Source organism: Ranitomeya imitator, chromosome 1 (assembly GCF_032444005.1).
Source record: "Ranitomeya imitator isolate aRanImi1 chromosome 1, aRanImi1.pri, whole genome shotgun sequence".
Lineage (NCBI taxonomy): Eukaryota > Metazoa > Chordata > Amphibia > Anura > Dendrobatidae > Ranitomeya > Ranitomeya imitator.
The window spans coordinates 170,491,532-170,519,430 of NC_091282.1; the positions used below are offsets into that span (position 1 = coordinate 170,491,532).

Sequence of the window (27,899 nt, forward strand, 5' to 3'; positions counted from 1 at the left end):
ATTATTCAAGAAAATTTGTACCACCGGGAATAGTGAAAGGGAAGGTGTTGCCTGGGAGGCTAATCTCACCATGAAGCTCCTTCTTGTATTGTGATATTCACTCTCCTGTAAAAGATCAACAAGGTCACGGAAAGCCTGTCTTTCATCATTTGGTAGCGTATCGATGAGAGATGGTTGGTGGTACTGCTACCGTTTAATGATTTACTTGCGATAGGGTATAAGCTCGTTTTTTTCCTTGTTTATGTATGAAATGGTCACAGTTTCAACGTGCTCGTACACATTACACGTTTACCAGCTTTTAGTCCAGCTCAGTTTTTTTTCTTTTGGAGCATATAACGTGTAAAGGGCACTATAGAGGCCCACCGCACTTATGGTAGCTCTGCAATTGCACTTCTAGAAATATTTTTTGGCAATTTAGGGAATTCTGTTTTTGTTAACTAAAAGCCCATTTTGTGAAAGTGATGTACTTATATATGTGGGGTCATAACCTACCTTTCAAATTCAGCAGTGAGGAAGCTGAAGCAGGCGGCTATTTCTCTGCCTTCTCGGTATTGTCAGGAGGGTCTGGCTGTCAGTTTACAGGAATACACTGTAGTAAGCCTTGTCCTTAGGGAGAGGATTGTCTGCTCTCCTCTGTGCCTGGGGCTAAGAGTGGCCTAGAAACAGCACAGGTTACTTGCTAGTACGGTAATTGGTTGCTGGCCGCCTTGAAATACTTCTGTCATGTAGGATGATGGTAAATCACTCAGTTGCAGTGGGCCTACGGATGGGACCTGCTGGATGCGTTAGTGTCAGGCGGATTCACAGAAGAAGAAGCAGAAATTAGGTTTATAGATTTAAAGTGATGTGAGTTCTGGAGAATAAAAAACTTCCCCCATTTCCTCTTCTCCTCTTTTAGGACATTCCTGTTTTATTACCCCATTACTTTCAACACGATGTGTGTTTATTGTTCAGGAACTGGAAATATGCGCTCGCTGACACTTCTTATTGGGTTCCTTTTTTGATCATTGGAATGAGATTAACTACTTGAAAAAAATACAAGTTTTCATTATTGTAAAGTATTTCAATTCTCCGTTCTGCTTCAAAGACCCGCACGCTTTAATTGGGTCCACCAGGCTTCTTTTAATAAATGTCCATGTTTTGTTGATTTTCACCCCATTGACTATAATTTTAGGCTGCAGTTTTCTTTGTTCCAGATAATTGTGTTTAGAATGTGCCTCACAATGATTTTGATGTTTGCATGCAACTTGTGTCTTGGGCTAGTATTTATCCGAATTCCGTGTAGTATGATGTATGTTATTAATCAGTGAGAGTGATTACTTACATCTGTCATTGAGAGCAGATCCAGGGAGAATCCATCCATGTTGGAGGAGTTGGTCCATGCTTACAATTGTCAGAAAAGATAGTTATTGTACTCCAATGTGTTGTTCTATAAACAATATCCTTAATGTATAGAATGGGACGTGTGTTGTATTCCCTTGTTAACAGATGGAGGGTCCAGGAGGTGTTGGTTGGATATATTCCAGGTTTCTGGGAGGTAGCATACCCCCAATGGTGGCTGGCGACACAACTGCTATGGGACACGTAATCTATGTGATCCCCCTGCCTTGTGTCTGCCCATTTATCCTGCCATCTACTGTATATACCGCAGAAATCGCTCACTGAACCAGCTCTCTATCCAGCTTCCAGCTGATTTTTTTTTTACATAGCTGGCTCCCGGTGGTAACTGTTGCAATTGGAGCTAATTGCAGCCATTGGCGCTAACTTTGATGGCTGTAATTCAAAACCTGTGTTGAATAGCGATCATGGCACCAATGTGGTTAGACCGGGGGTGTAAGGTGGTGGGCATCATCTGAGCACCATGAGCTTTATTGCGTGAACTCCATAAGTTGTTTAAAGGGACTCTGTCACCTGAATTTGGAGGGAACAATTTTCAGCCATAGGGGCGGGGTTTTCGGGTGTTTGATTCACCCTTTCCTTACCCGCTGGCTGCATGCTGGCTGCAATATTGGATTGAAGTTCATTCTCTGTCCCTCCGTAGTACACGCCTGCACAAGGCAATCTTGTCAATCTGAAGCTTCAGTCACTCCAGCTCTATTCCTCGCCCAGTTCTCACTGACAACTCCTTTGCCTTAAGTCACATAACATAGAGACTGTCAGTCAAGCATAAGGAGGGAAATAGAGGCGCTGGGCTGGAGTGACAGAGACTTCAGCTTTTCGGCCTCATTTGCATATTCATTCAGATGGTGATTTTCAGTAGCAGATGAACGGACTCGCCCTGCAAAGTTGACTTGCTTTGGCAGAGCTACATGACTGTATAAATAATTTAGGGGGTGAAATCCTGCTTTAATTTTAGGTTTGTTTAGTATTTAAAAACAACAAAACTGATAATTCTGTATTCTTTGTTTATTAAACTATAAACCAGGAAATATTAGATTAACTCTTTAATCATAATTACTTCTGGAGAAGTTTCTCATCCAAGAAACTGTGATTTTATTTTCTGTTCAGCACTAATTAAAAAAGTTGTTTGTCAGGATGTACCGGTAGTTAGAACTGTTATATGACCTTTCTCCTGTTTTATGATTCCATCTTGGGTCAGTAAATTAGTGTTCTCAGATAGTAATCCATCCTAAAATACACTTTTTAGGGAAATTAGACCCTAATCTATTAGTTAGGGGGAAGAACATAATGGTAGTCTCCCACGCTGGATGACCACCTGAGACTGTGTATTACCTGGACAGGGTCTTTATTGTAATGAGATCTGTTTAATACTTGATTTCTACCTGTGGGGTCGTTGTAAGGAAATTACCGTAAATACCGAAATTACCGTAAATAAATACCTGCTGCTGGATTCCAAACAGATTACAATAGATCACCGGTTGTTCTGCATAAGCCTAAGCTGTGATCAGCGCATACTTGTCATGTAAATAATAGTGATGAGTGAACGTGCTCCGATAAGTTGTAATCAAAGCATGCAGGTGTGTCTTCGACTTGTACAAGTCCCCTCCGAATTCTGAAGTGCTATGGTATATGTTGGTGCTATAGAAAAAAAATTATTATTCTTCGACATGCTCGAATAATATGTTTGAGTCCCCACGGTTTCATGTCTCACAGATGTTCGACGGCCACAATACATGGTGATTACCTGTTTGTTAGGCAATCCATGCATGTGATGCGTCTCTCGAACAGCCGCGAGACATGAAGCCGCGGGGCCGAAGACCTGAGCATGCTCAGATAAGGCCTCTAACACTTCTGTATAATCCCGCCATGCGGTACATGTAATCAGGACACATTCCACCATGTTACATTCTATGACCTGGCACAATGTGTGCTTTTATCTTTTCCTCCCCAGCAATAGAAGGCTTTTAGAGATACACTCCCTACATTCTTACACTGAACGAATTTCCTTTGTTTCCTTTCTATACATTGTTCTCAATTCTTATGTCCTTGACTTTGTAAATGGAAAGTGGAGAGCCTATTATCAGGTTACGGAGCAGGATAGTGAGTCTCAGCGCAGCTTTCAATTGTTACCCTGAGAAGTGCAAAAAGAAATTTAACAGCTTAAGCAATTTCTATTTTTTGAATTGTTATATATTGTGTTAAATCTTAATGCTGTATTATATTCCAAAATATCTGGTTACCAAGGAAGTGTTTTAAGTGGAATGCGGATAGCTGCTTCTATCACTCCATTGGAGAACAGTGATTCTCTTTTCTATTTATTGCTAATGTTTTTTTCTACATTCTGTATGCTATATGTAATAGCTGTTATGCAAAATGATGGTTTTTGGTCTTTATGCTTTTGTCTTAATATAATCTTGATCCCCTCATGACTTTTTATTACCTAGTAATGTACAGTAGGGGATGCATTATCGCACAAATAATTTATCAATTCATTGAGCAGCTCTGCCACAGACAGGGCCATGTGCTATTCTTCTCTAATCCCATTTTAAGGATGAGAGCACCTTTGTTTTCATTTTTTTTTTCAATCAATTTTTATTTAAGTACATGTATCTTTTGGCAAATTTTTTTTTTCATTTATATTTCATTAAAAAATTTGCACCACATGCCTTTCCAAGCAGTTTCTTTTCCAGCACACTTCTGGCTGCTGAATGAAGGGACTGGGTATCTCTCAGTGAGGTTATTATGACCAGAGAAATGGAAGGCTTTTCTTCTGAACTTCCCTCAGCTGATTTATGACCACAGGCCCCATGAAAGTGGAGTTAAACTTTGATATTTTCATTAGGAGCTCCGAAAAAGACTGATAAAAACATTATAAACTCTGCCATCATAACAGTCGCAATGATGGATTCTTAGCTAACTCATCATGCAGCCAGAACTAGACAGTACAACACAGAGACTATATATTCTCCCAAAAATAAATATATATACCGTATATAAAAAAATTGTCCCCAAAGGTGTCCATATCTTTTAATGCAGCTACAGTAAAACATATATAAACTTGACAAAGACCGACATACCGGATATACTACAGGTACTTCTCACAGAATTAGAATATCATCAAAAAGTTAATTTATTTCCATTCTTCAATACAAAAAGTACAACTCCTATATTGTATAGAATCATTACAAACAGAGTGATCTATTTCAAGTGTTTATTTCTGTTCATGTTGATGATTATGGCTTACAGCCAATGAAAACCTAAAACTCATTATATCAGTAAATTAGAATAATTAACAAAAAACACCTGCAAAGGCTTCCTAAGCATTTAAAAAGGTCCCTTAAGGTACCGTCACACTCAGCAACTTTGCAACGAGAACGACAACAATCCGTGACGTTGCAGCGTCCTGGATAGCGATCTCATTGTGTTTGAAACACAGCAGCGATCTGGATCCCTCTGTGCCATCGCTGGTCGGAGCTAGAAGTCCAGAACTTTATTTCGTCACCAGGTCAGCGTGTATCGTCATGTTTGACATCAAAAGCAACGATGCCAGAAAAGAGCATAGGGCCCCTAGATGTGTGTCGGATCGGTACACTCCGGCTGTTTGACATGGAGCTTATAACCAGCGAGAACGAGAAGTGAGTCGCCGTTATGTCACTGGATCGCTCCTGCATCGTTCTGGAGTTGCTGTTTTTCACATCTTTACAGCGACCTAAACAGCGACGCTCCAGCGATTGGCTCGTTGTCTATATCGCTGCAGCGTCGCTAAGTGTGACGGTACCTTTAGTCCGTTTCAGTAGGCTCCACAATCATGGGGAAGACTTCCTTCTGGACATCTGTCAAGTCAGCAGTCATTGACACACTCCACAAGGAGGGTAAGCCACAAAAGGTCATTACTAAAGAAGCTGGCTGTTCAAATTATGTAAATGAAAATTGAAAACAATGTAGAGTAAAAAAAAACATATATATGCATGAATATTGACATCGTTTTTTGTTGTTGTTATTATTTTAGCTGTGTATTCAGATATCGCCTGTCCATATGAAAAACCAACCATGCACCCATTTGCCTACAGAGTCCATACACATCAGCTGGGTAAGTATCCCTGGACCCAGAAACTTACATTTTAGTTTGTTTCACTTTTTGGGCACCTATACAACAATTCAGACATTGTTGTTCAACTTTCTAGGTCAAGTTGTCAGTGGGTACAGAATCAGGAACGGAAAGTGGTCTTTAATTGGAAGACAGAGCCCACAGCTACCACAGGTATCTTTTCAAACATAAAATACTTGAAATAAGAATGAAATAATCAAAAACATTTTTATCAATAACACGATTTTAATAAGGATACCAAAAGTTGACAAGACTAATTAAAAACATGAAACTGCAAGACATGATAAAAAATAAACACTAAAAGTAGAAAGAGGAGGCAGAATAGCATCAGCAGCATGAATAAAATGTTACTGCTAAAAAAATGAAATTCTAAAGTGCAAGTGCACAATGGTACCTAATTACCTAAAATTACCTCTTATTATACCTAAATGGTAATCACAATGCACAATGGTAATCTGATCTATATGTTCTTTCTGAATCTTACACCATAACACCTTCATATCTACTTACTATTTCTTTGCTTGTACTATATTTATTATAACTTTTTTGTACTCACTTGAGACTTCTGATCCTGATCCGTTCTGATCTCTCTCTGATGTGTATACTTAACAAATTTCATTGTGCACAACTCTATTTATCTATCTATCTATCTGTCTACATAACTTATTATTGCTATCTCAAACTTTTTATCTAATTTTTTTCAGAATGTTATGCTAGTATGCTAATTAGCCCAATCGTGCACTGCACTTAATGCAAATATATATATCTACTATAAAATTGTCTAAGGGTCACTTCCGTCTGTCTGTCTGTCATGGATATTCATTGGTCGCGGCCTCTGTCTGTCATGGAAATTCAAGTCGCTGATTGGTCGCAGCAGAACAGCCACGACCAATCAGCGACTGGCACAGTCCGGCGGAAAAATGGCCGCTCCTTCCTCCCCGCAGTCAGTGCTCGCTCCATACTCCCCTCCAGTCAGCCCTCACACAGGGTTAATGCCAGCGTTAATGGACCGCAGTGTAATGCACTCCATTAACGCAGCTATTAACCCTGTGTGACCAACTTTTTACTATTGATGATGCGTATGCAGCATCAATAGTAAAAAGATCTAATGTTACAAATAATAATAATAATAAAAAAGGTTATTCTCACCCTCCGCCGTCGCGTCCTCTCCTCGGCAGTGCAAGCGTCAGGTTCCGGGAGCAAGAATGGTATGCGAGAAGGACCTTCCATGACGTCACGGCGATGTGACCGCGACGTCATCACAGGTCCTGCGCTCATCCAACCCTGGGACCGGAAGCTGCTGCGTGCACCGCACACAGGCGACAGGACTACAAGTGCTCCCTTGGAAGGTGAGTATATGTTTATTTTTTATTTTCACTCTTTTTTAGCCTGTTACATACGTGACTGGGCAGTATACTACGTGACTGGGCAGTATACTACGTGGCTATGCTGTATACTACGTGGCTCTGTGCAATATACTACGTCGCTGTGCAATATACTACGTCGCTGTGCAATATACTACGTGGCTGGGCAATTTACTATGTGGCTGGGCAATATACTACGTCACTGGGCAATATACTACGTAACTGGGCAATATATTATGTGGCTCTGTGCTGTATACTACATGACTTGGCAATATACTACGTGACTGGGCAATATACTCTGTGACTGGGCAATATACTACGTAGCTGGGCAACATACTACGTGACTGGGGAATATACTACGTGGCTCTGTGCTGTATACTACGTTGCTGTGCAATATACTACGTAGCTGGGCAATATACTACGTGACTGGGCAATATACTATGTGGCTGTGCAATATACTACGTGACTGGGCAATATACTACATGGCTGGGCAATATGCTTCATGGCTGGGCAATATACAACATGGCTGGGCAATATACTACATGGCTGGGCAATATACTACGTGGCTGGGCAATATACTACGTGGCTGGGCAATATACTACGTGGCTGGGCAATATGCTACGTGGCTGGGCAATATACTACGTGGCAGGGCAATATACTACGCGGCTGGGCAATATACTACGTGCCTGGGCAATATACTACGTGGTTGGGCAATATACTACGTGGGCTGTGCAATATACTATATGGACATGCATATTCTAGAATACCCGATACGTTAGAATCGGGCCACCATCTAGTATATATATAAGTATGTATATATATATATATATATATATATATATATATATATATGTGTATGTGTGTGTGTATATATATATATATATATATATATATATATACATATATATATATATATATACACACACACATACATACTGTATCTCATTGTTATGAGTGTCTGAGCAATTCCCAATGTGCACTTGCGCTTTATAATTTATTTTTTTGTCTGTTACATTTTATTCATGCTGCTGATGCTGTTCTGCCTCCTCTTTTTTACATTTAGTGTATATTTTTATCATGTCTTGTAGGTTCATGTTTTTTAATCAGCCTTGTCAACTTTTGGTATCCTTAATAAAATCATGTTACAGATAAAACAAAATGTTGATTATTTAATTCTTATTTCAAGTAGCTTTCTTTTATATCTAATGTTTTGTCTGCTTGAATAGTGCTTTGCGTTGCACACATTTTTATGTTTAGTTATTGGGGATATATTCCTTCTTTTCTAGGTTATAAATATCCTCAAGCGTAGTCTGCATAGATAAGAATATCTTATTTTTTTGATGACGTGTGAGACATTTGCCCACTAGCCTGGCGTTTACCTCAAGTTTTATTTAGGCTATGTGCACACGTTTCCCTGCTGTGGGAAAAACCCATGCGGTATTGGCATGCGATTTCTCGCTAAACGCTAGCGTTTTCTAAGTGTAATTAGCTTGCAGAATGCTAGCGTTTTCCAAGCGATCTGTATTATGGCTTGGAAAACTGATTGACAGGTTGGTCACACTTGTCAAACATAGTGTTTGACAAGTGTGACCAATTTTATACTATTGATGCTGCCTATGCATCCTGTTCCGTTCCCAGTAATGCCTAGCGGCAATGATCCCAGATGACGTGCGGTCTCGCGAGACCATACGTCATCACCGGTCATTGCCGCAAAGCATCCTTGGGAATGTGAGCATCGCGAGGAGCAGGAATACTGCCATGGACGCCGGAAGGTGAGAATATCCCTATTTTTTTATTTAATTCTTATTTTTTTTAACAATTATATGGTTCCCAGGGCCTGGAGGAGAGTCTCCTCTCCTCCACCCTGGGTACCAACCGCACATGATCGGCTTACTTCCTGCATGGTGGGCATAGCCACATGCGGAATGTAAGCGGATCAATGCATTCTTATGTGTGCGTAATCCCCGCGATTCCACACAAAGAATGAACATGCTGCTTTTTTTTCCGGAATGCGATTCCGTCGCGGAAAAAAACGCATCATGTGCACCAAAATTGCCGATTGCATTCTAATAATAGGATGCTTAATGTATGCGTTTTTTTCACGGTTTTATTGCGTTTTTATAGCGGAAAAAAAAACACAAAAATTCTTGAACGTGTGCACATAGCCTAAGATTGTATTTGTAAGAGGTGTTGCATTGGCACTCACTTTAAAAAGACCAGGCTGATCTTGTGTGTACTTCTCGAGCCTATGTGTGATTCTTATGGCTTGATTTCCTCCCATTTACTAAAAAACAGAACGATAGATTCATTATCTTCCTTTCAAATTGTCCCTAGTGTGTGTGCCTGATATATATTCATCATGTTGTCATGTGTAGAGCTCTCTGAAGCTGCTTTTCTGAAAGCAATACATTCCAGTGCAGCTGTCCTATTGTAAGCACACACAAGACACAGGACATTAAAGGGTAAAAGCTACATTTGATGCCTTTTATGAATTCCTGCAAATAATCATTCATGCTTCAGAACGAACTTATTATTATTATTTTTTTTAATTTAGGCATTTTACCCGGTAGAAGATCCGATTGACATTCGTCCTGGAGACATTCTAGCAGCCAGATGTCTTTTCACTGGTCAGGGCAGGACATCCAATACTTATATCGGGCAAGTTAAAGTATTAATATTATGTTTATGTAAAAATCTTCACATTTCGTTTAATATATAAAGGTAAAAGAATCGCTCTACTACACACTTTGAAATCCTTTTTTTTTACTTTCCAAATCAATTGCAAGGACAAATTACATTTCTGTTCCAGAGCTTTGGCTGTCTCACCACCTCATAAATATCCTATGGCGATCCTCACTGCTAGCTTGTTCTATTCCACATTTCCTTGGTGCTGGGCAGGCACTGACATTTGCTATGAATAATAGATGTACAAGTGAAGTTCTGTGTATAAATATATATGTGTATGTTATATGTGTGTGTTGGCACCCTTGAAATTGTTCCAATGAAGTATTTCTCCTAGAAAATGATTACAAGTAAACGTTTTGTTATACATAAATATTTTATTTCCTTTGTGTTTATTGGAACAACACAAAAAATAAACAGAGGAAAAAAAGGCAAATTGAACATAATTTCACACAAACCCCCCAAAATGGGCAAGACAAAATTGTTGGCACCCTCAACTTAATATTTGGGTCCACACTCTTTGGAATAAATAACTGCAATGGATGGCTTCCTATAGCCATCAACAATCTTCTTACATCTCTCAGCTGGAATTTTGGACCACTCTTTTGCAAACTGCTCCAGGTTTCTCATATTTGAAGGGTGCCTTCTCCCAATTTTAAGATTGCTCCATAGGCGTTCAATATGATTTCGATCCGGACTTCTTTTTGGCCACTTCAGAATTCTCCAGCGCTTTGTTTCCACCAATTTCTGGGTGCTTGTTGAAGTATGTTTGGGGTCCTTGTCCTGCTGGAAGACACATGACTTAGGAAGCAAATCCAGCTTTCTGACACTGGGCATTACATTGCGGCCCAGAATTCATTGATAATCTTCAGATTTCATGATGCCTTGCACATCGTCAATGCATCAAGTGCCAGAGGCAGCAAAGCAACCCAAAATACCTTAGAACCTCCACTATGTTTGACTGTAGATACTGTGTTATGTTAATTGTAGGCTTGATTCCATTTTTGGTAAACAGTAGAATGATCTGCTTTACCAAAAAACTCTATCTAGGTCTCGTCCTTTCACAAGTCACTTTCCCAAAAGGATTGTGGCTTACTCACATACAGTTTGGCAATCTGCAGTCTAGCGCTTTTTTATTTCTATATGCAGCAGTGGGGTCCTCCTGGGTCTCCTGCCATAGTGTTTCATTTTATTCAAATGTTGACGGATAGTTCGAGCTGACACTGATGCACACTCAGCCTGCAGGACAGCTTGAATTTCTTTGGAACATGATTGAGACTGCTTATCCACCATCCGGACTATCCTGAGCTGCAATCTTTCATCAATTTTTCTCTGATTTCACGTTCAGGGAGATTAGCTACAGTGCCATGGGTTGTAAGCGTCTTGATCATGTTGCACACCGGAGACAAAGGCATCAAGATATCTGGAGATTGTTTATATTTTTCAACAATTTTGGTTCTCAAGCCCTCAGTCAGATTTCTTCTCTTTCTGTTGTCCGTGCTTAGTGTGGAACACACAGACACACAATGCAAAGATTGAGTCAACTCCTTCCCTTTTTATCTGGTTTCCTGTGTGATTTTCATATTGCCGACACCTGTTACTTGCCACTGGTGAGTTTCAACGAGTATCACATGCTTGAAACAAAGTTGTTTACTCAGTTTTTTGGAAAAGGGACAACAATTTTGTCTGGCCATTTTGTGTGGTTTTGGGTGCAATTATGTCCAATTTGCCTCTTATTCTTTGTTTTGTTTTTTTTTATCTTGTTCCAATACCCACAAAGGAAATAAACGTGCATAACAAAACATGTGTAATTGTCATACTTTTCAGGGGGAAATGCTTAATTTTCTGGAACAAAATCTGGGATGCCAAACACTTTCAGCAACTGTGTGACCACCCTTTGTCATCAAAACAGCATCAATTCTTCAGGGTAGTTTGAAGCATCTTGCCTGGGAGGTTGCTCCAAACATCTCCCGAGAACTAACCACATATTTTCTGTGGATGTAAGGTTACGGACATCTTTCTGAATCTTCACTCATAATCCCACACAGACGCAATGCATCATTGATCCATCATGCATTACCAACATACCAACAGGAAGACATCTGATTGGCTTCAAATTTATTCTGTAGCAGGGCGACAACTCCAAGCATACAGGGAGTCCTGAAAGTGATGATATTGCCCCTACATAGCCCTGTGCTCATCATCAAGTCTTTGAGATTACATGAAGAGACAGAATGATTTGCGTAAACCTACATCCACAGGAAATTTGTGGTTAGTTCTTCAAAATGTTTGGAACAACCTCCCTCACGAGTTATTTCAAAAACTGTGTGCAATCGCACCTATAAAAATTGATTTTCTTATGCTGTTTGGAAGGCAAAGCATTGTCACACAATGTATTCATTTGATTTATATTCGTTTGTTCATTTACTTTGCGTTCTGATCATTGATGAAAGTAAACTATTAACAGTTGTCATTTTTAAAACCTTGGTAGCAACTTTTCCACACCACCTAAAACTTTTCCACAGTACTGTGTGTATATAAAGCGCATGTCTGTGTTAGAAATATACAGTATATATAAATGTCTATAATTATAAATAATTTAATATAACATTTATATAAGGAAACCAATGATTTGTGGGAGCTTTCTTTATTAAAGTGTACCCCACATTCTAAAATAACGTTTCATAAATGAAAACTTTTGTAACGGTTCCTATTGCAGAGAAATGCTTCTTCCTCCACACTTTTATTCTGCTACCGCTTACCTCTGGTACTGATCACTCATTGTCATAGGTTCATGGATTATCAGATCAGTGAAAGACAGCGATAAAATTGCTCCCCATGAAGGTGTATAAATGATGGGAGGAAGCGGCTGCAGATAGACAGAGAGAGAGGCAGAGACACGGATAGATTCTGCTGCATGAGTATTTTATCTCATCTTAGTACTAGATATACAGATTCTTACTGCTGCGTAATGTCATCTCTGGTGTATGTGGGAGATAGATAGGGGAGCTTGAGCTGCTCTAACCCTACTCTATCTCTAGTCTCCTACTCTAACTCTACTTGAGTTCCTTTAACCCTATGTCCAGTTTATGGGAAATCAGAGTCACTAGTCATAGGGCTCATTCAGATGTCCGTAGATCTTGGTCTGATCTTGGACCATAATGCACGGACTGACCACGGCTCTTCAGACCCAAGTATAGAAATATACGAAGCTGTCATGCTCAAATCAGGAGACCCGTGGCCAGTCTTGTGTATTAGCCACAAATTAGTAGTCTGGTTAGTAAAGAAAGATGCATTTTCCTCTAATAAGAAATATAACACAGTTTCTTATCCTCACTTGTACATTTGATTTTCAGAAAGTTGTGTAATAGGAACAAATAGGGGAAAGTACGGTATATGAATGTGGAAAATGCTTTGAGGTCTCATTCACACAGCAGCAATGGAGATAAGATGGATAACTGTCTGAACAATCAGTTGATGGGCTGAGTTGTCGAGTGGTGGTAGTTGGACGGTTACCGATCTACCGATAGGTTATGTCCATCTTCAGCCAGTTATCTCATGGAGTACATCAGATTACAGCTTGGATTTTTTATTTTAAATTCCTAAATTAATAGATATTGGGGCATTCAGCAAAAATGTAATGTTGATGGACAGCTGAATGAATGAAGATTTCAGAGCCCCAAAATGTATTATTTACATCATGAGGCTTTCATTCATGTCCTATTGTTCTACACATGACTGCAGCAAATTTCCAAATGATGCAGAGAGGCAGCTAATTAGGGATTAAATTGGATCAGCCTGGAATGTCTTTGATTTTATTCCCATATGGACTAGACTTCTGCATAAAATTGTGTGAAGGAAATGGTCACAAAAGAAACATATGTCTATTCATTGCTGCTCCATTGTTGAAATGTTTAGATGTATGTAATAGAACAAAATCCAGATTTTGATTAAACAGATTTGGGTGATTTTACCATATGTCCAGCATATGTACAGCAGCAGACGCAAAGAGCCACGACCTGCTATGGAAAACTGGAGAGTAGAAATAGTCCGAAAGCTATGTAAGCACAGCAATGGCCATTTTACATTAATTAAGCTGTTCCCACCTGAGCAGAACAGTGCAGGTAAATGTGTGTTATATCATTCTCATTTTCCTAATGAGCACCATTTATTATACATCTTTTTTACATTTCCCCCTCTGTTGCCTAGTCTCACAAAATCAGTGCCCCTTATCGTCAGGCTCTTTGGATTGCATTTATGAATTACCTTTAGGTATTTCAGGATTGTTTTTAATTTATCTACTCTGTTTTCTTTCAGAATTGCTCTTATGTCTCTGTCATACCGTTCTTATGTTCCTAGCATTCTGCTCTTATGTCCCTGGTGCTCCGTTCTTGCCGTCCCTGGTGTGCGGCTCTTATGTCCTTGGCATGCCGTTCTTGTGTCCCTGGTGTGCCGTTCTTATGTCCCTGGCATGCCGCATTTATATCCCTGGCATGCCACACTTATGTCACTGGCGTGCGGTTCTTATGTCCTTGGCATGCCGCTCTTATGTTCCTGGCATGCCGTTCTTATGTCACTGGCATGCCATTCTTATGTGATTCGTGTTCCTCTCTTATGTCACTGGTATACCGCTCTTAAGTCCCTGGCGTGCTGTTCTTATGTCCCTGGCGTGCCGTTTTTATGTCCCTGGCGTGCCGTTTTTATGTCTCTGGCGTGCCGCTCTTATGTTCCTGGCGTTCTGCTCTTATGTCCCTGGCATTCTGCTCTTATGTCCCTGGCGTTCTGCTCTTATGTCCCTGGTGTTCTGCTCTTATGTCCCTGGCGTTCTGCTCTTATGTCCCTGGTGTTCTGCTCTTATGTCCCTGGCGTTCTGCTCTTATGTTCCTGGCGTTCTGCTCTTATGTCCCTGGCATTCTGCTCTTATGTCCCTGGAGTGCCGCTCTAATGTTCCTGGCGTTCTGCTCTTATGTCCCTGGGTTCTGCTCTTATGTCCCTGGCGTGCCGTTCTTATGTCCCTGGCGTTCTGCTCTTATGTCCCTGGCGTTCTGCTCTTATGTCCCTGGCGTTCTGCTCTTATGTCCCTGGCGTTCTGCTCTTATGTCCCTGGCGTTCTGCTCTTATGTTCCTGGCGTTCTGCTCTTATGTCCCTGGCGTTCTGCTCTTATGTCCCTGGAGTGCCGCTCTAATGTTCCTGGCGTTCTGCTCTTATGTCCCTGGGTTCTGCTCTTATGTCCCTGGCGTGCCGTTCTTATGTCCCTGACGTTCTGCTCTTATGTCCCTGGTGTGCCGTTCTTATGTCCCTGGCGTTCTGCTCTTATGTCCCTGGTGTTCTGCTCTTATGTACCTGGCGTGCCGTTCTTATGTCCCTGGCATTCTGCTCTTATGTCCCTGGCGTGCTGCTGTTATGTACCTGGCGTGCTGCTCTTATGTCCCTGGCGTTCTGCTCTTCTGTTCCTGGCGTGCCGCTCTAATGTTCCTGGCGTGCCGTTCTTATGTCCCTGGCGTTCTGCTCTTATGTCCCTGGCGTGCCATTCTTATGTCCCTGGTGTTCTGCTCTTATGTCCCTGGCGTTCTGTTCTTATGTACCTGGAGTGCTGTTCTTATGTACCTGGCGTTCTGTTCTTATGTACCTGGCGTTCTGTTCTTATGTACCTGGCGTTCTGTTCTTATGTACCTGGCGTGCCGTTCTTATGTCCCGGGCGTGCTGCTGTTATGTACCTGGCGTGCTGCTCTTATGTCCCTGGCGTTCTGCTCTTCTGTCCCTGGCGTGCCGCTCTAATGTTCCTGGCGTGCCGTTCTTATGTCCCTGGCGTTCTGCTCTTATGTCCCTGGCGTGCCATTCTTATGTCCCTGGTGTTCTGCTCTTATGTCCCTGGCATTCTGTTCTTATGTACCTGGCGTTCTGTTCTTATGTACCTGGCGTTCTGTTCTTATGTACCTGGCGTTCTGTTCTTATGTACCTGGAGTGCCGTTCTTATGTTCCTGGCGTTCTGCTCTTATGTTCCTGGGTTCTGCTCTTATGTCCCTGGCGTGCCGTTCTTATGTCCCTGGCGTTCTGCTCTTATGTCCCTGGCGTTCTGGTCTTATGTCCCTGGCATTCTGCTCTTATGTCCCTGGCGTTCTGCTCTTATGTCCCTGGCGTTCTGCTCTTATGTGCCTGGCGTTCTGTCTTATGTCCCTGGTGTTCTGCTCTTATGTCCCTGGCTGTTGTGAATTCTGTTGTCAAACTCCCTCCTGTGGTCGTGAATGGTACTTCGGCGAGTTCTGTCTATGGGCTCCCTCTGGTGGCTATGAGTGAAGCTGCTGCTTTTGAGGTTCCTTACACAGGTGACGTGGTTTATCCTTTGGTTGGCTGCTCTATTTAACTCCTCTCAGATCGTTACTCCATGCCAGCTGTCAATGTTTTTGCATTAGTTCAGTTCGCTCCTGGATCTCTCTCGTGACCTGCCTTCTCCTGCAGAAGCTAAGTTCCTTATAGTCTTTATTTGTTCATTGTTTTCTTGTCCAGCTGGTTTTCATGATTTTGTCTTGCTAGCTGGAAGCTCTGGAATGCAGAGTGGCCCCTCCGCACCGTGAGTCAGTGCGGAGGTCTTTTTTGCACACTCTGCGTGGTCTTTTGTAGGTTTTTGTGCTGATCGCAAAGTTACCTTTCCTATTCTCTGTCTATTTAGTAAGTCTGGCCTCCCTTTGCTGAAACCTGTTTCATTTCTGCGTTTGTGACTTTCATCTTTACTCACAGTCAATATATGTGGGGGGCTTCCTTTTCCTTTGGGGAATTTCTCTGAGGCAAGGTAGGCTTTATTTTCTATCTCTAGGGCTATCTAGCTCTGAGGCTGTGAAGAGGCGTCTAGGGAGAGTCAGGAACGCTCCACGGCTATTTCTAGTGTGTGTGATCGGATTAGGGCTTGCGGTCAGCAGAGCTCCCACATCCCAGAGCTCGTCCTGTATGAGGTTTAACTATCAGGTCATTCCGGGTGCTCCTAACCACCAGGTCATAACAGTACAGCTGGCCCAAAGTATAAATGCATCTCAATAGAGGGATAAGAGAACTTCTGAGACCATTTTTTTTTCTTTGCACTGTGTTTTGTCTTTCTTTTCCCCTAGACCTTTGGGTGGTTCAGGACACAGGTGTAGATATGGACATTCAAGGTCTGTCCTCTTGTGTGGATCATCTCACTGCAAGGGTACAAAACATTCAAGATTTTGTGGTTCAGAATCCTATGTTAGAGCCTAGAATTCCTATTCCTGACTTATTTTCTGGGGATAGATCTAGGTTCTTGAATTTCAAAAATAATTGTAAACTGTTTCTAGCTTTGAAACCCCGCTCCTCTGGTGACCCCGTTCAACAGGTAAAAATCATTATTTCTTTGTTACGTGGTGACCCTCAAGACTGGGCATTTTCCCTTGCGCCAGGAGATCCTGCATTGCGTGATGTTGATGCGTTTTTTCTGGCGCTTGGATTGCTTTATGATGAACCTAATTCAGTGGATCAGGCAGATAAAATCTTGCTGGCTTTGTGTCAGGGTCAGGATGAAGCGGAGGTGTACTGTCAGAAGTTTAGAAAGTGGTCTGTGCTTACTCAGTGGAATGAAAGTGCCCTGGCGGCAATTTTCAGAAAGGGTCTTTCTGAAGCCCTTAAGGATGTCATGGTGGGATTTCCCACGCCTGCTGGTCTGAATGAGTCTATGTCTTTGGCCATTCAGATCGATCGGCGCATGCATGAGCACAAAGCTGTGCACCATCTGGCGGTATTCTCTGAGCATAGGCCTGAGCCTATGCAGTGTGATAGGACTTTGACCAGAGCTGAACGGCAAGAACACAGACGTCGGAATGGGCTGTGTTTTTACTGTGGTGAATCCACTCATGCTATCTCCGATTGTCCTAAGCGCACTAAGCGGTTCGCTAGGTCTGCCACCATTGGTACGGTACAGTCTAAATTTCTTTTGCTCTCTGTTGCCCTATTCTGTAATGGCATTTGTGGATTCAGGCGCTGCCCTGAATTTGATGGACTTGGAGTTTGCCAGGTGCTGTGCTTTTTTCTTGGAGCCCTTGCAGTATCCTATTCCATTGAGAGGAATTGATGCTACGCCTTTGGCCAAGAATAAGCCTCAGTACTGGACTCAATTGACCATGTGCATGGCTCCTGCACATCAGGAGGATATTCGCTTTTTGGTGTTGCATAATCTGCATGATGTGGTCGTTTTGGGGTTGCCATGGCTACAGGTCCATAATCCAGTGTTGGATTGGAAATCTATGTCTGTGTCCAGCTGGGGTTGTCAGGGGGTACATGGTGATGTTCCATTGCTGTCAATTTTGCCTTCCACTCCTTCTGAAGTCCCTGAGTTTTTATCAGATTACCGGGATGTATTTGAAGAGCCCAAATCTGGTGCCCTACCTCCTCATAGGGATTGCGACTGTGCTATTAATTTGATTCCTGGTAGTAAGTTTCCTAAGGGCCGTCTGTTTAATTTATCTGTGCCAGAGCACGCCGCTATGCGGAGTTATATAAGGGAATCCTTGGAGAAGGGTCATATTCATCCGTCGTCGTCACCATTGGGAGCAGGGTTCTTTTTTGTGGCCAAGAAGGATGGTTCTTTGAGACCTTGTATTGATTACCGCCTTAATAAGATCACAGTCAAATTTCAGTATCCTTTGCCGCTGCTGTCTGATTTATTTGCTCGGATTAAGGGGGCTAGTTGGTTCACCAAGATAGATCTTCGTGGTGCGTATAATCTTGTGCGAATTAAACAGGGTGATGAATGGAAAACGGCATTTAATACGCCCGAGGGCCATTTTGAGTACCTGGTTATGCCATTCGGGCTTTCTAATGCTCCATCTGTGTTTCAGTCCTTTATGCATGACATCTTCCGAGAGTACCTGGATAGATTCATGATTGTATATTTGGATGACATTTTGGTCTTTTCGGATGATTGGGAGTCTCATGTGAAGCAGGTCAGAATGGTGTTCCAGGTCCTTCGTGCGAATTCCTTGTTTGTGAAGGGGTCAAAGTGTCTCTTTGGAGTTCAGAAGGTTTCATTTTTGGGTTTTATTTTTTCCCCTTCTACTATCGAGATGGACCCTGTTAAAGTTCAGGCCATTTATGATTGGACTCAGCCGACATCTGTGAAGAGCTTACAGAAGTTCCTGGGCTTTGCTAATTTTTATCGTCGCTTCATCGCTAATTTTTCCAGTATTGCTAAACCGTTGACTGATTTGACCAAGAAAGGTGCTGATGTGGTCAATTGGTCCTCTGCGGCTGTAGAGGCTTTTCAGGAGTTGAAGCGTCGTTTTGCTTCTGCCCCTGTGTTGTGCCAGCCAGATGTTTCGCTCCCTTTTCAGGTTGAGGTTGATGCTTCTGAAATTGGAGCAGGGTCTGTTTTGTCGCAAAGAAGTTCTGATGGCTCGGTGATGAAACCCTGTGCCTTCTTTTCTAGAAAATTCTCGCCTGCTGAGCGCAATTATGATGTGGGCAATCGGGAGTTGTTGGCCATGAAGTGGGCATTCGAGGAGTGGCGACATTGGCTTGAAGGAGCTAAACATCGCGTGGTGGTCTTGACTGATCACAAGACCTTGACTTATCTCGAGTCTGCCAAACGGTTGAATTCTAGACAGGCTCGATAGTCGCTCTTTTTCTCCCGTTTTGATTTTGTGGTTTCATACCTTCCAGGATCTAAGAATGTGAAGGCTGACGCCCTGTCAAGGAGTTTTGTGCCTGACTCTCCGGGTGTTCCGGAGCCGGCGGGTATTCTTAAAGAAGGGGTAATTTTGTCTGCCATTTCCCCTGATTTGCGGCGTGTGCTGCAAAAGTTTCAGGCTGATAGACCTGACCGTTGTCCTACGGAGAAACTGTTTGTCCCTGATAGATGGACTAGTAGAGTTATCTCTGAGATTCATTGTTCAGTGTTGGCTGGTCATCCTGGAATCTTTGGTACCAGAGATTTGGTGGCTAGATCCTTTTGGTGGCCTTCTTTGTCACGGGATGTGCGTTCTTTTGTGCAGTCCTGTGGGATTTGTGCTCGGGCTAAACCCTGCTGTTCTCATGCCAGTGGGTTGCTTTTGCCCTTGCCGATCCCGAAGAGGCCCTGGACGCATATTTCCATGGATTTTATTTCTGATCTCCCTGTTTCTCAAAAGATGTCAGTCATTTAGGTGGTTTGTGATCGCTTCTCTAAGATGGTCCATTTGGTACCCTTATCTAAATTGCCTTCCTCCTCTGATTTGGTGCCATTGTTTTTCCAGCATGTGGTTCGTTTGCATGGCATTCCAGAGAACATCGTCTCGGACAGGTTTCGAGGTTTTGGCGGTCCTTTTGCGTTAAGATGGGCATTGATTTGTCTTTTTCTTCGGCTTTCCATCCTCAGACTAATGGCCAAACCGAACGAACTAATCAGACTTTGGAGACATATCTGAGATGCTTTGTTTCTGCTGATCAGGATGATTGGGTGTCCTTCTTGCCTTTGGCTGAGTTCGCCCTTAATAATCGGGCCAGCTCGGCTACTTTAGTTTCTCCTTTTTTCTGTAATTCTGGTTTCCATCCTCGTTTCTCTTCAGGGCAGGTTGAGCCTTCGGACTGTCCTGGTGTGGATGCGGTGGTGGACAGGTTGCAGCAGATTTGGACTCATGTGGTGGACAATTTGACATTGTCCCAGGAGAAGGCTCAACGTTTCACTAACCGCCGGCGTTGTGTTGGTCCCCGACTTCGTGTTGGGGATTTGGTTTGGTTGTCATCTCGTCACGTTCCTATGAAGGTTTCCTCTCCTAAGTTTAAGCCTCGTTTCATTGGACCATATAAGATTTCTGAAGTTCTTAATCCTGTGTCATTTCGTTTGGACCTTCCAGCTTCTTTTGCCATCCATAATGTGTTCCATAGGTCGTTGTTGCGGAGATACGTGGTGCCTTTGGTTCCCTCCGTTGATTCTCCTGCCCCGGTGTTGGTCGAGGGGGAGTTGGAGTATGTGGTGGAGAAGATTTTGGATTCTCATGTTTCGAGACGGAAACTCCAGTACCTGGTCAAGTGGAAGGGTTATGGTCAGGAAGATAATTCCTGGGTTTTTGCCTCTGATGTTCATGCTGCCGATCTTGTTCGTGCCTTTCATTTGGCTCATCCTGATCGGCCTGGGGGCTCTGGTGAGGGTTCGGTGACCCCTCCTCAAGGGGGGGGTACTGTTGTGAATTCTGTTGTCGAACTCCCTCCTGTGGTCGTGAATGGTACTTCGGCGAGTTCTGTCTATGGGCTCCCTCTGGTGGCTATGAGTGAAGCTGCTGCTTCTGAGGTTCCTTACACAGGTGACATGGTTTATCCTTTGGTTGGCTGCTCTATTTAACTCCTCTCAGATCGTTACTCCATGCCAACTGTCAATGTTTTTGCATTAGTTCAGTTCGCTCCTGGATCTCTCTTGTGACCTGCCTTCTCCTGCAGAAGCTAAGTTCCTTATAGTCTTTATTTGTTCACTGTTTTCTTGTCCAGCTGGTTTTCATGATTTTGTCTTGCTAGCTGGAAGCTCTGGAATGCAGAGTGGCCCCTCCGCACCGTGAGTCGGTGCGGAGGTCTTTTTTGCACACTCTGCGTGGTCTTTTGTAGGTTTTTGTGCTGATCGCAAAGTTACCTTTCCTATCCTCTGTCTATTTAGTAAGTCTGGCCTCCCTTTGCTGAAACCTGTTTCATTTCTGCGTTTGTGACTTTCATCTTTACTCACAGTCAATATATGTGGGGGGCTTCCTTTTCCTTTGGGGAATTTCTCTGAGGCAAGGTAGGCTTTATTTTCTATCTCTAGGGCTAGCTAGCTCTGAGGCTGTGAAGAGGCGTCTAGGGAGAGTCAGGAACGCTCCACGGCTATTTCTAGTGTGTGTGATAGGATTATGGCTTGCGGTCAGCAGAGCTCCCACATCCCAGAGCTCGTCCTGTTTGAGGTTTAACTATCAGGTCATTCCGGGTGCTCCTAACCACCAGGTCATAACACCTGGCGTTCTCCTCCTATGTACCTGGCATGCTGTTCTTATGTCCCTGGCGTTCTGCTCTTCTGTCCCTGGCGTGCCACTCTAATGTTCCTGGTGTGTTCTAATATTCTCACGCTCAGTTGTCTGACTGTTATTCCTATGTAGCTCAATTTACCCAGACAAGTAACATCATACATAGTAAATCACTGCCCCTGTTTTACATGTATTATGATATGTGATTTTGAGTTCCTTATCTGCATGTGTTGAAGAAAGCGGTTGCCCATTCAAGATAATGGCGAGGAGAGCAATCGCCACTTGAATAAGTGCTCCACCTAGGGCCCTTACTCCCAAATAGGTTACCCTGGGAAAGAGGTATATAATGTTTTGTAAAGAGATCTTTCAAAATTTGGGACCTCTTCCAGTCAAGGTTTAGAGGCAAATCTTTTTTCGTAAGTAATGTAGGTCAGTGTTTCACAAAAATTGCTTTTATCTGATTCCAGCATAATTTGAATGCGATAATAAGTTGTGGAAACTGATTTGTATATTTCTCTTGTGCTTTACTCCCAAAGAGGGAATCTATTGACACCAATTTTGCTTGCATTTACCCTTCTGTCTTGAAGTCTTATATCAAGCTTCTGAGCTTGAACTTCAAATATGTCATCAGTGGGGCAGATCTGTTTTAATTGCAGATACGGACCTACTTGAATGGCTTGTTTTATCTGAGGATAGTGAACAGTGGTGTGTAGCTTGTAAAGCATTGACCGGGGGCCACTCATCGTTGCAGCTTTCTACCCCATATGACTTAATAGGGTGTTTATATTTCATCTCATAAAGCATTTTTAAATACCATACTTGTGTTATCTTGACATTTCACTATATACTACAGCCTGAAAGCAGAAATACTGTAGAATAAATGTGAATATTTATGGGAGCCATTACTGTAGAAACTTCATGGCTCCCACCATCGGGCACCCAGGAGCTGGCATGTCCTGGAGGACAGGGACAACTGTAGGGTTACTGTAGACTTTACATAAAATGTCATTGTATTTCAGTGTCAGACATCGACCGTTATTGCCTTTAGCCTAGAAAAAAAGTGACTTCCCACATGTCTGTGATGTCCTTCAGGCTTCGTAAAAATGAATTTTCCCACAAGCCTGGCATTTGCCTAAACACTTTGTGTTGCCTGCATGCTGCAAGAAACAAAAAAAATCAATGGCATTAAAATAGTTATTTGGGATGTTTGTGCCGGCAGCTCGTCCCCTGTGACTGTGGGGGGATTTCTGAGCAGGGTATGTTGGTCTGCCTGTGTGTGCAGGGAGAAGACCATCATAGTGACAGGTATTCCTCGTACTCGCAGCATTAGTAGCAGGGGCATAGGTTGGCGACTGACTCGTGCCGTCTCTCGGGGGGCTTTCTGCTTTCATCGCCCGGAAGAAACCATTTCTCTTCTTTGTAGCCCTTGTGTTTTTCTCCTCTTCCTCATATCATTACTGTTGCTATGGTAGATAAGTGAATCCTGCTAGACCGCACTGGAAAATACAGCATTGGTAGATATTTCATCACTAGAATCCCCTCCCTCACATGTCCCTCTGTATTTTCCTGTTTATGGATTTATTATGATATATTCACTTTGTCAAAGAAATATATACAGCATATATCGCCTGTGGTTGACAGCATTGAGACGTTCGCTGAGAAGTGCAGCGGGGATTTTCTGCCTGGTGTTCCCTGCATGCCTCATGTAGTACACGACGGCTCGATCACAGAATAGTAATCATCTGGCCTTTGGAGGAGAGGATTGGTGGTCACAGCTAGCAGGGAATTTATCATTTACTAGTATATTATGGCGCGTAATGTAATTTACAGAAGGTTAACCACTTGATTGCCCACAATAATCAGAAATAGAGCCATGAAAGGGAATCTGTCAGCTGGTGTTTCCTATTTGATCTGAGAGTAGCATAATGTAGGGCAAAAGCCTGTTTTCAGGGATGTGTCACTTATTAGTCTCTGTGTTGCTGTTTCACTACAATCAATATTTTATCAGCAGGAGATTATCATTACAGGACTACATCTCACATGCCAGGCAGTCCGGCTAATCTGATAACCCCGCCCCCACCACTGATAGGCAGCTTGCTGACAATGCACAGTGTACACAGGAAGCTGCCAGACAAACAATGATTAAATCAACACTGCAGCAAGCAGTCCAGTAAGTGATACATCGCTGGAATCAGGTTCTCTTGCCCTATGTTATGCAGCTCTCAGATTATATTGCAAAAACGTTCCAACAGATTCCTTTTAATATTCAATAAAAATATCCGTATTACCTAGAATGAATACTGTACGGGAAATAACTGGAGCTGCTTGTTACACCAGGCCATGCTCTGCCTTGTGCTTACCTTCAGCTACTCAGGAATTTACAGGCTATGGGCTTCCATAAAATATTCCCTGTGTAGAATCATCTGTCTGTGGATATGGCTGCTAAAATCCTCCTATTCAGAACTTGAAATTTTTCATTGAAATATAAAATTAATATTGTAATCTGGTGTTTCAGATCATGTATATTTAATAAGGTCTTTTCTTTTTAACCTGGGAGAAATTAGTTTAAAATATATGTTCTTAAAGGGACTCTTGTTCTCAGAATAAAAGTCTGCGGCCATTTTATGTGAGTGTAGACTGATGAATCGTGACTTTGCGTGCGGTGCGCACACTGTCCTACTTTCCCTATATTCCCTGTACGAGCGAGCAGCCACGTGCTTTCACATATGCCAGTGCTCCCCAACCTGTAACTTGGGAGCCACATGTGGCTCGCGGCCCCATGAATTGTGGCTCGCGACTGTCTGCCAGCTTGATGCATTAGGTCCAGGTCTATCAAACAGGTATGAAGACCACATCTCAAAATGGTGAATTTTGTGAGTAGCCCTGCACAGAATTGCAGATCTGGATGTACATTTACTGGTCTTAGGGGTTTAGAGATGTTTTAGGTATGGTACGCTGGAGGTTGGTACTACATGTTAGAGGAGGTGCTCAAAGCTGGATGTGACAGTGTGTTGGGAGAATACTTAATGGGGGTATTATTGTGGGAACCCCTGGATCTCAGTGTACTGCTCTGGAGTGATTTCTGTGGAAAAGCTTTGTTTCCATTATACCTGTAATGGGGGCTTTGGTTGACACTACTATGAAGGGGGTGGGAGCTGCATGTGGCTCGCGACCCTCTCTCAGTGCTGGATGTGGCTCTCAAGGTCAGAAAGGTTGGGTACCACTGACCTATACGATGTGCATCCTTGCCACCATGTGCCGACTATTCTTAACCAGCTTCTCCCAACAGAATAGATCTGAGAGAAGCGCAGAAGTCTAGTGGTCACTTGACCGCAAGTATACAAATCTTCTACATGACAAGGCCATATACTCACATGGGGAATACAGGGGACTGGTGACAGTATGGGCATTGCACAGTCACATAGACTTTTCTCCTGGGACCAAAAAACGTCTTTTTCTAAGCAAGTAAAATATTATATTAGAGCAAACTGACATTAAAGGGAACCTGTCACCCCGTTTTTTGAGATTGAGCTATAAATACTGTTAAATAAGACCTGCGCTGTGTGTTACTATAGTGTATGTAGTGTACCCCGATTCCCCACCTATGCTGAGAAATAACTTACCAAAATCGCCGTATTCGCCTGTCAATCAGGCTGGTCAGGTCGGGAGGGCGTGTTCACAGCGCTGGTTCTTCCTCAGCTTTACGTTGGTGGCGTAGTGGCGAACAAGCAGCGCGCGATCTGCGCTGTAATCCCTTGCATCGGTGTGGGCGGCCATCTTCCTGGGGCCGCGCGTGCGCAGATCGAGTGCTCTGCTGCACGGGGCTTCAGGAAAATGGCCGCGGGATGCCGCGCGTGCGCATTAGAGATCGCGGCGGCCATTTTCCCAAAGCCGAGATGCAAACTCGGCTTTGGGAAAATGGCCGCCGCGATCTCTAATGCGCACGCGCGGCATCCCGCGGCCATTTTCCTGAAGCCCCGTGCAGCAGAGCACTCGATCTGCGCACGCGCGGCCCCAGGAAGATGGCCGCCCCCACCGATGCAAGGGATTACAGCGCAGATCGCGCGCTGCTTGTTCACCACTACACCACTACGCCACCAACGTAAAGCTGAGGAAGAACCAGCGCTGTGAACACGCCCTCCCGACCTGACCAGCCTGATTGACAGGCGAAAACGGCGATTTTGGTAAGTTATTTCTCAGCATAGGTGGGGAATCGGGGTACACTACATACACTATAGGAACACACAGCGCAGGCCCTATTTAACCGTATTTATAGCTCAATCTTAAAAAACGGGGTGACAGGTTCCCTTTAAGGCTCTTAAGGCCACAGCAGAGAATTACTTCAAACCACTGTGGTGGCCGTAGCCATTGATTGGATGCAATACTGCACTTTCCCTGTAGTGGGCGCTGCAGTGCATTACCATCTTGTGATTGGATTTCTTTTCCTTGTGGCTGCAGTACCCCAATAACCATCTGATTATGATTTCTAAGAGGATGGCATTTTTTGTAATCATTGACAATTCTTCTTCTCTTGTAACAGGGGAACATCAAGTGATGAAATGTGCAACATGTACATTATGTATTACATGGATGCTGGTCATGCCAGTTCATATATGACGTGTGTTCGCACAGGGGAACAAAAACTATTTCAACACATCCCTGAAATAGCCAATATACCTGTGCCTGTCAGCCCCGATATGGTGATGATGGGGCACGGCCATCACCATGGTAAGAGTGGTAAAATATAGATATTTCTGGTAAATTATACAATCTTTGTTGTTATATATTATGGGAATATTGTTATTTTCTTTTTCTTTGTAAGATATGAAGGAACCGGAGGCAAGAAACATACAAGAGCAACCTAAGAGAGAGGAGGAACAAGTGTTAGATCAGGGTACGTAATAGAAGATGTGCTCGTGTGTCATACGGCACTAAGCATTGCCAGAGCATTAACTCAACTGGTTACAAAGAATGGTTTGTCATGGATACCTCGACTCTTCCTCATACCTAATGACACCAACATTTGAATAAATGTACTTCTCATTTTCCTGCATGGATACTCTCTGGAAATGTCTACAACTAGTGATGAGTGCACCGAGTATGGCGGGTGCTCGAGTTCCGGCAGCTGCTTGTTTCACGGCTGTTAGACAGCCTCAACACATGCAGGGATTGCCAGTATTGTGGCTGTCTAACAGCTGTGAAATATGTGGCCGCGGAGACACAAACATCTCACTGGCGCACCCGCCATACTCTGTGCCCGTGCATACCCGAGCACCCTAGGCAAACTCGAGTAATGAGCACCTGCGCTCATCACTATCTACAACCTTTCTCAATCCCTACGTAATCCATCTGGAGTAATGCAGTGAATGAGAGAAGTGGGATGCAGGTGCTCTCTCTACTGAGTAATTGAGACTGCATGCTGTGAGAGGGGAGAGGGCTCATCTGCCTGGCTTATAATTATGGCAATATACACCACAAATAAACTGACATATATGAATGTGATTAACATAATTTTATTTTACAACCTCCCCATTTGGAAGGGGAAAATACAAGACTGATAGATATATACAAGCTTTTTGTGTTTTTTTTCCAACTTGAATGAGTAGCAGAGCTGACCTACGATCTAACTACAAGTTACATGTGAATAAACCAGACATAACCCTAGAAAAACAAAACAAGCATATACCCTGTAGTAAGTAAATGGTAATAGTACATGTCAATAATGTAAGGTAATTATTTAACACTATTTTGATTTAAAAAAAAAAAAAAGCCATCCCACCACAACAAGGTATACCCAATCGGGATGGTCCTATCCTGTCTCTAGTAGTGATGAGCCAGTCTGCTCGTTACTTGAGTTTTCCGAGCATGCTCTGGTGTTCTCCAAGTATCTTGGGCGTGCTCGTAGATTATGTTTTTGTCCCCGCGGCTGCATGATTTGCAGTTGCTAGACAGCCTGAATACATGTGGGGATTCCCTAACAAACAGGCAATCCCTGCATGTGTTCAGGTTGTCTAGCAGCCGCAAATCATGCAGCTGCATGGACAAAAGCATAATCTACGAGCACGCCCAAGATACTCGGAGAACACTCACATGTTCTCGGAAAACTCAAGTAACGGGCACACTCGCTCTTCACTAGTCTCTAGTATTAATATTAGGCTTTACTACTAGAGACAGGATTGGACCATCTCGATTGAGTACACCATGTTGCGGTGGGATGGCTTTTACGCTTTTTTGATCAAAATCGTTTTAACTAAGTAACCTGTGTATTTTACATGTACTACTAACTACAGGGTATATGCTCATTTTTTTCTGTGAAATGGCCGCAGTGTGAACGTGCTCTTACACATTGCATGTGTACCAACTTACGCTCCATC

At 43.0% G+C, this 27,899-nt stretch overlaps 1 protein-coding gene across 10 annotated transcripts in view; it reads left to right on the forward strand.

Moving 5' to 3' along the window:
* PAM (peptidylglycine alpha-amidating monooxygenase) overlaps positions 1-27,899 on the forward strand; it is a 275,158-nt gene that overhangs the window by 171,323 nt on the left and 75,936 nt on the right. For all 10 annotated transcript variants that reach the window (XM_069752269.1, XM_069752296.1, XM_069752313.1 and 7 more), the window contains exons 10-14: positions 5,411-5,491; positions 5,586-5,662; positions 9,428-9,531; positions 26,066-26,253; positions 26,348-26,419. In XM_069752269.1, the coding sequence (XP_069608370.1) occupies positions 5,411-5,491; positions 5,586-5,662; positions 9,428-9,531; positions 26,066-26,253; positions 26,348-26,419 (522 nt within the window). The remainder of the gene's footprint in view (positions 1-5,410; positions 5,492-5,585; positions 5,663-9,427; positions 9,532-26,065; positions 26,254-26,347; positions 26,420-27,899) is intronic.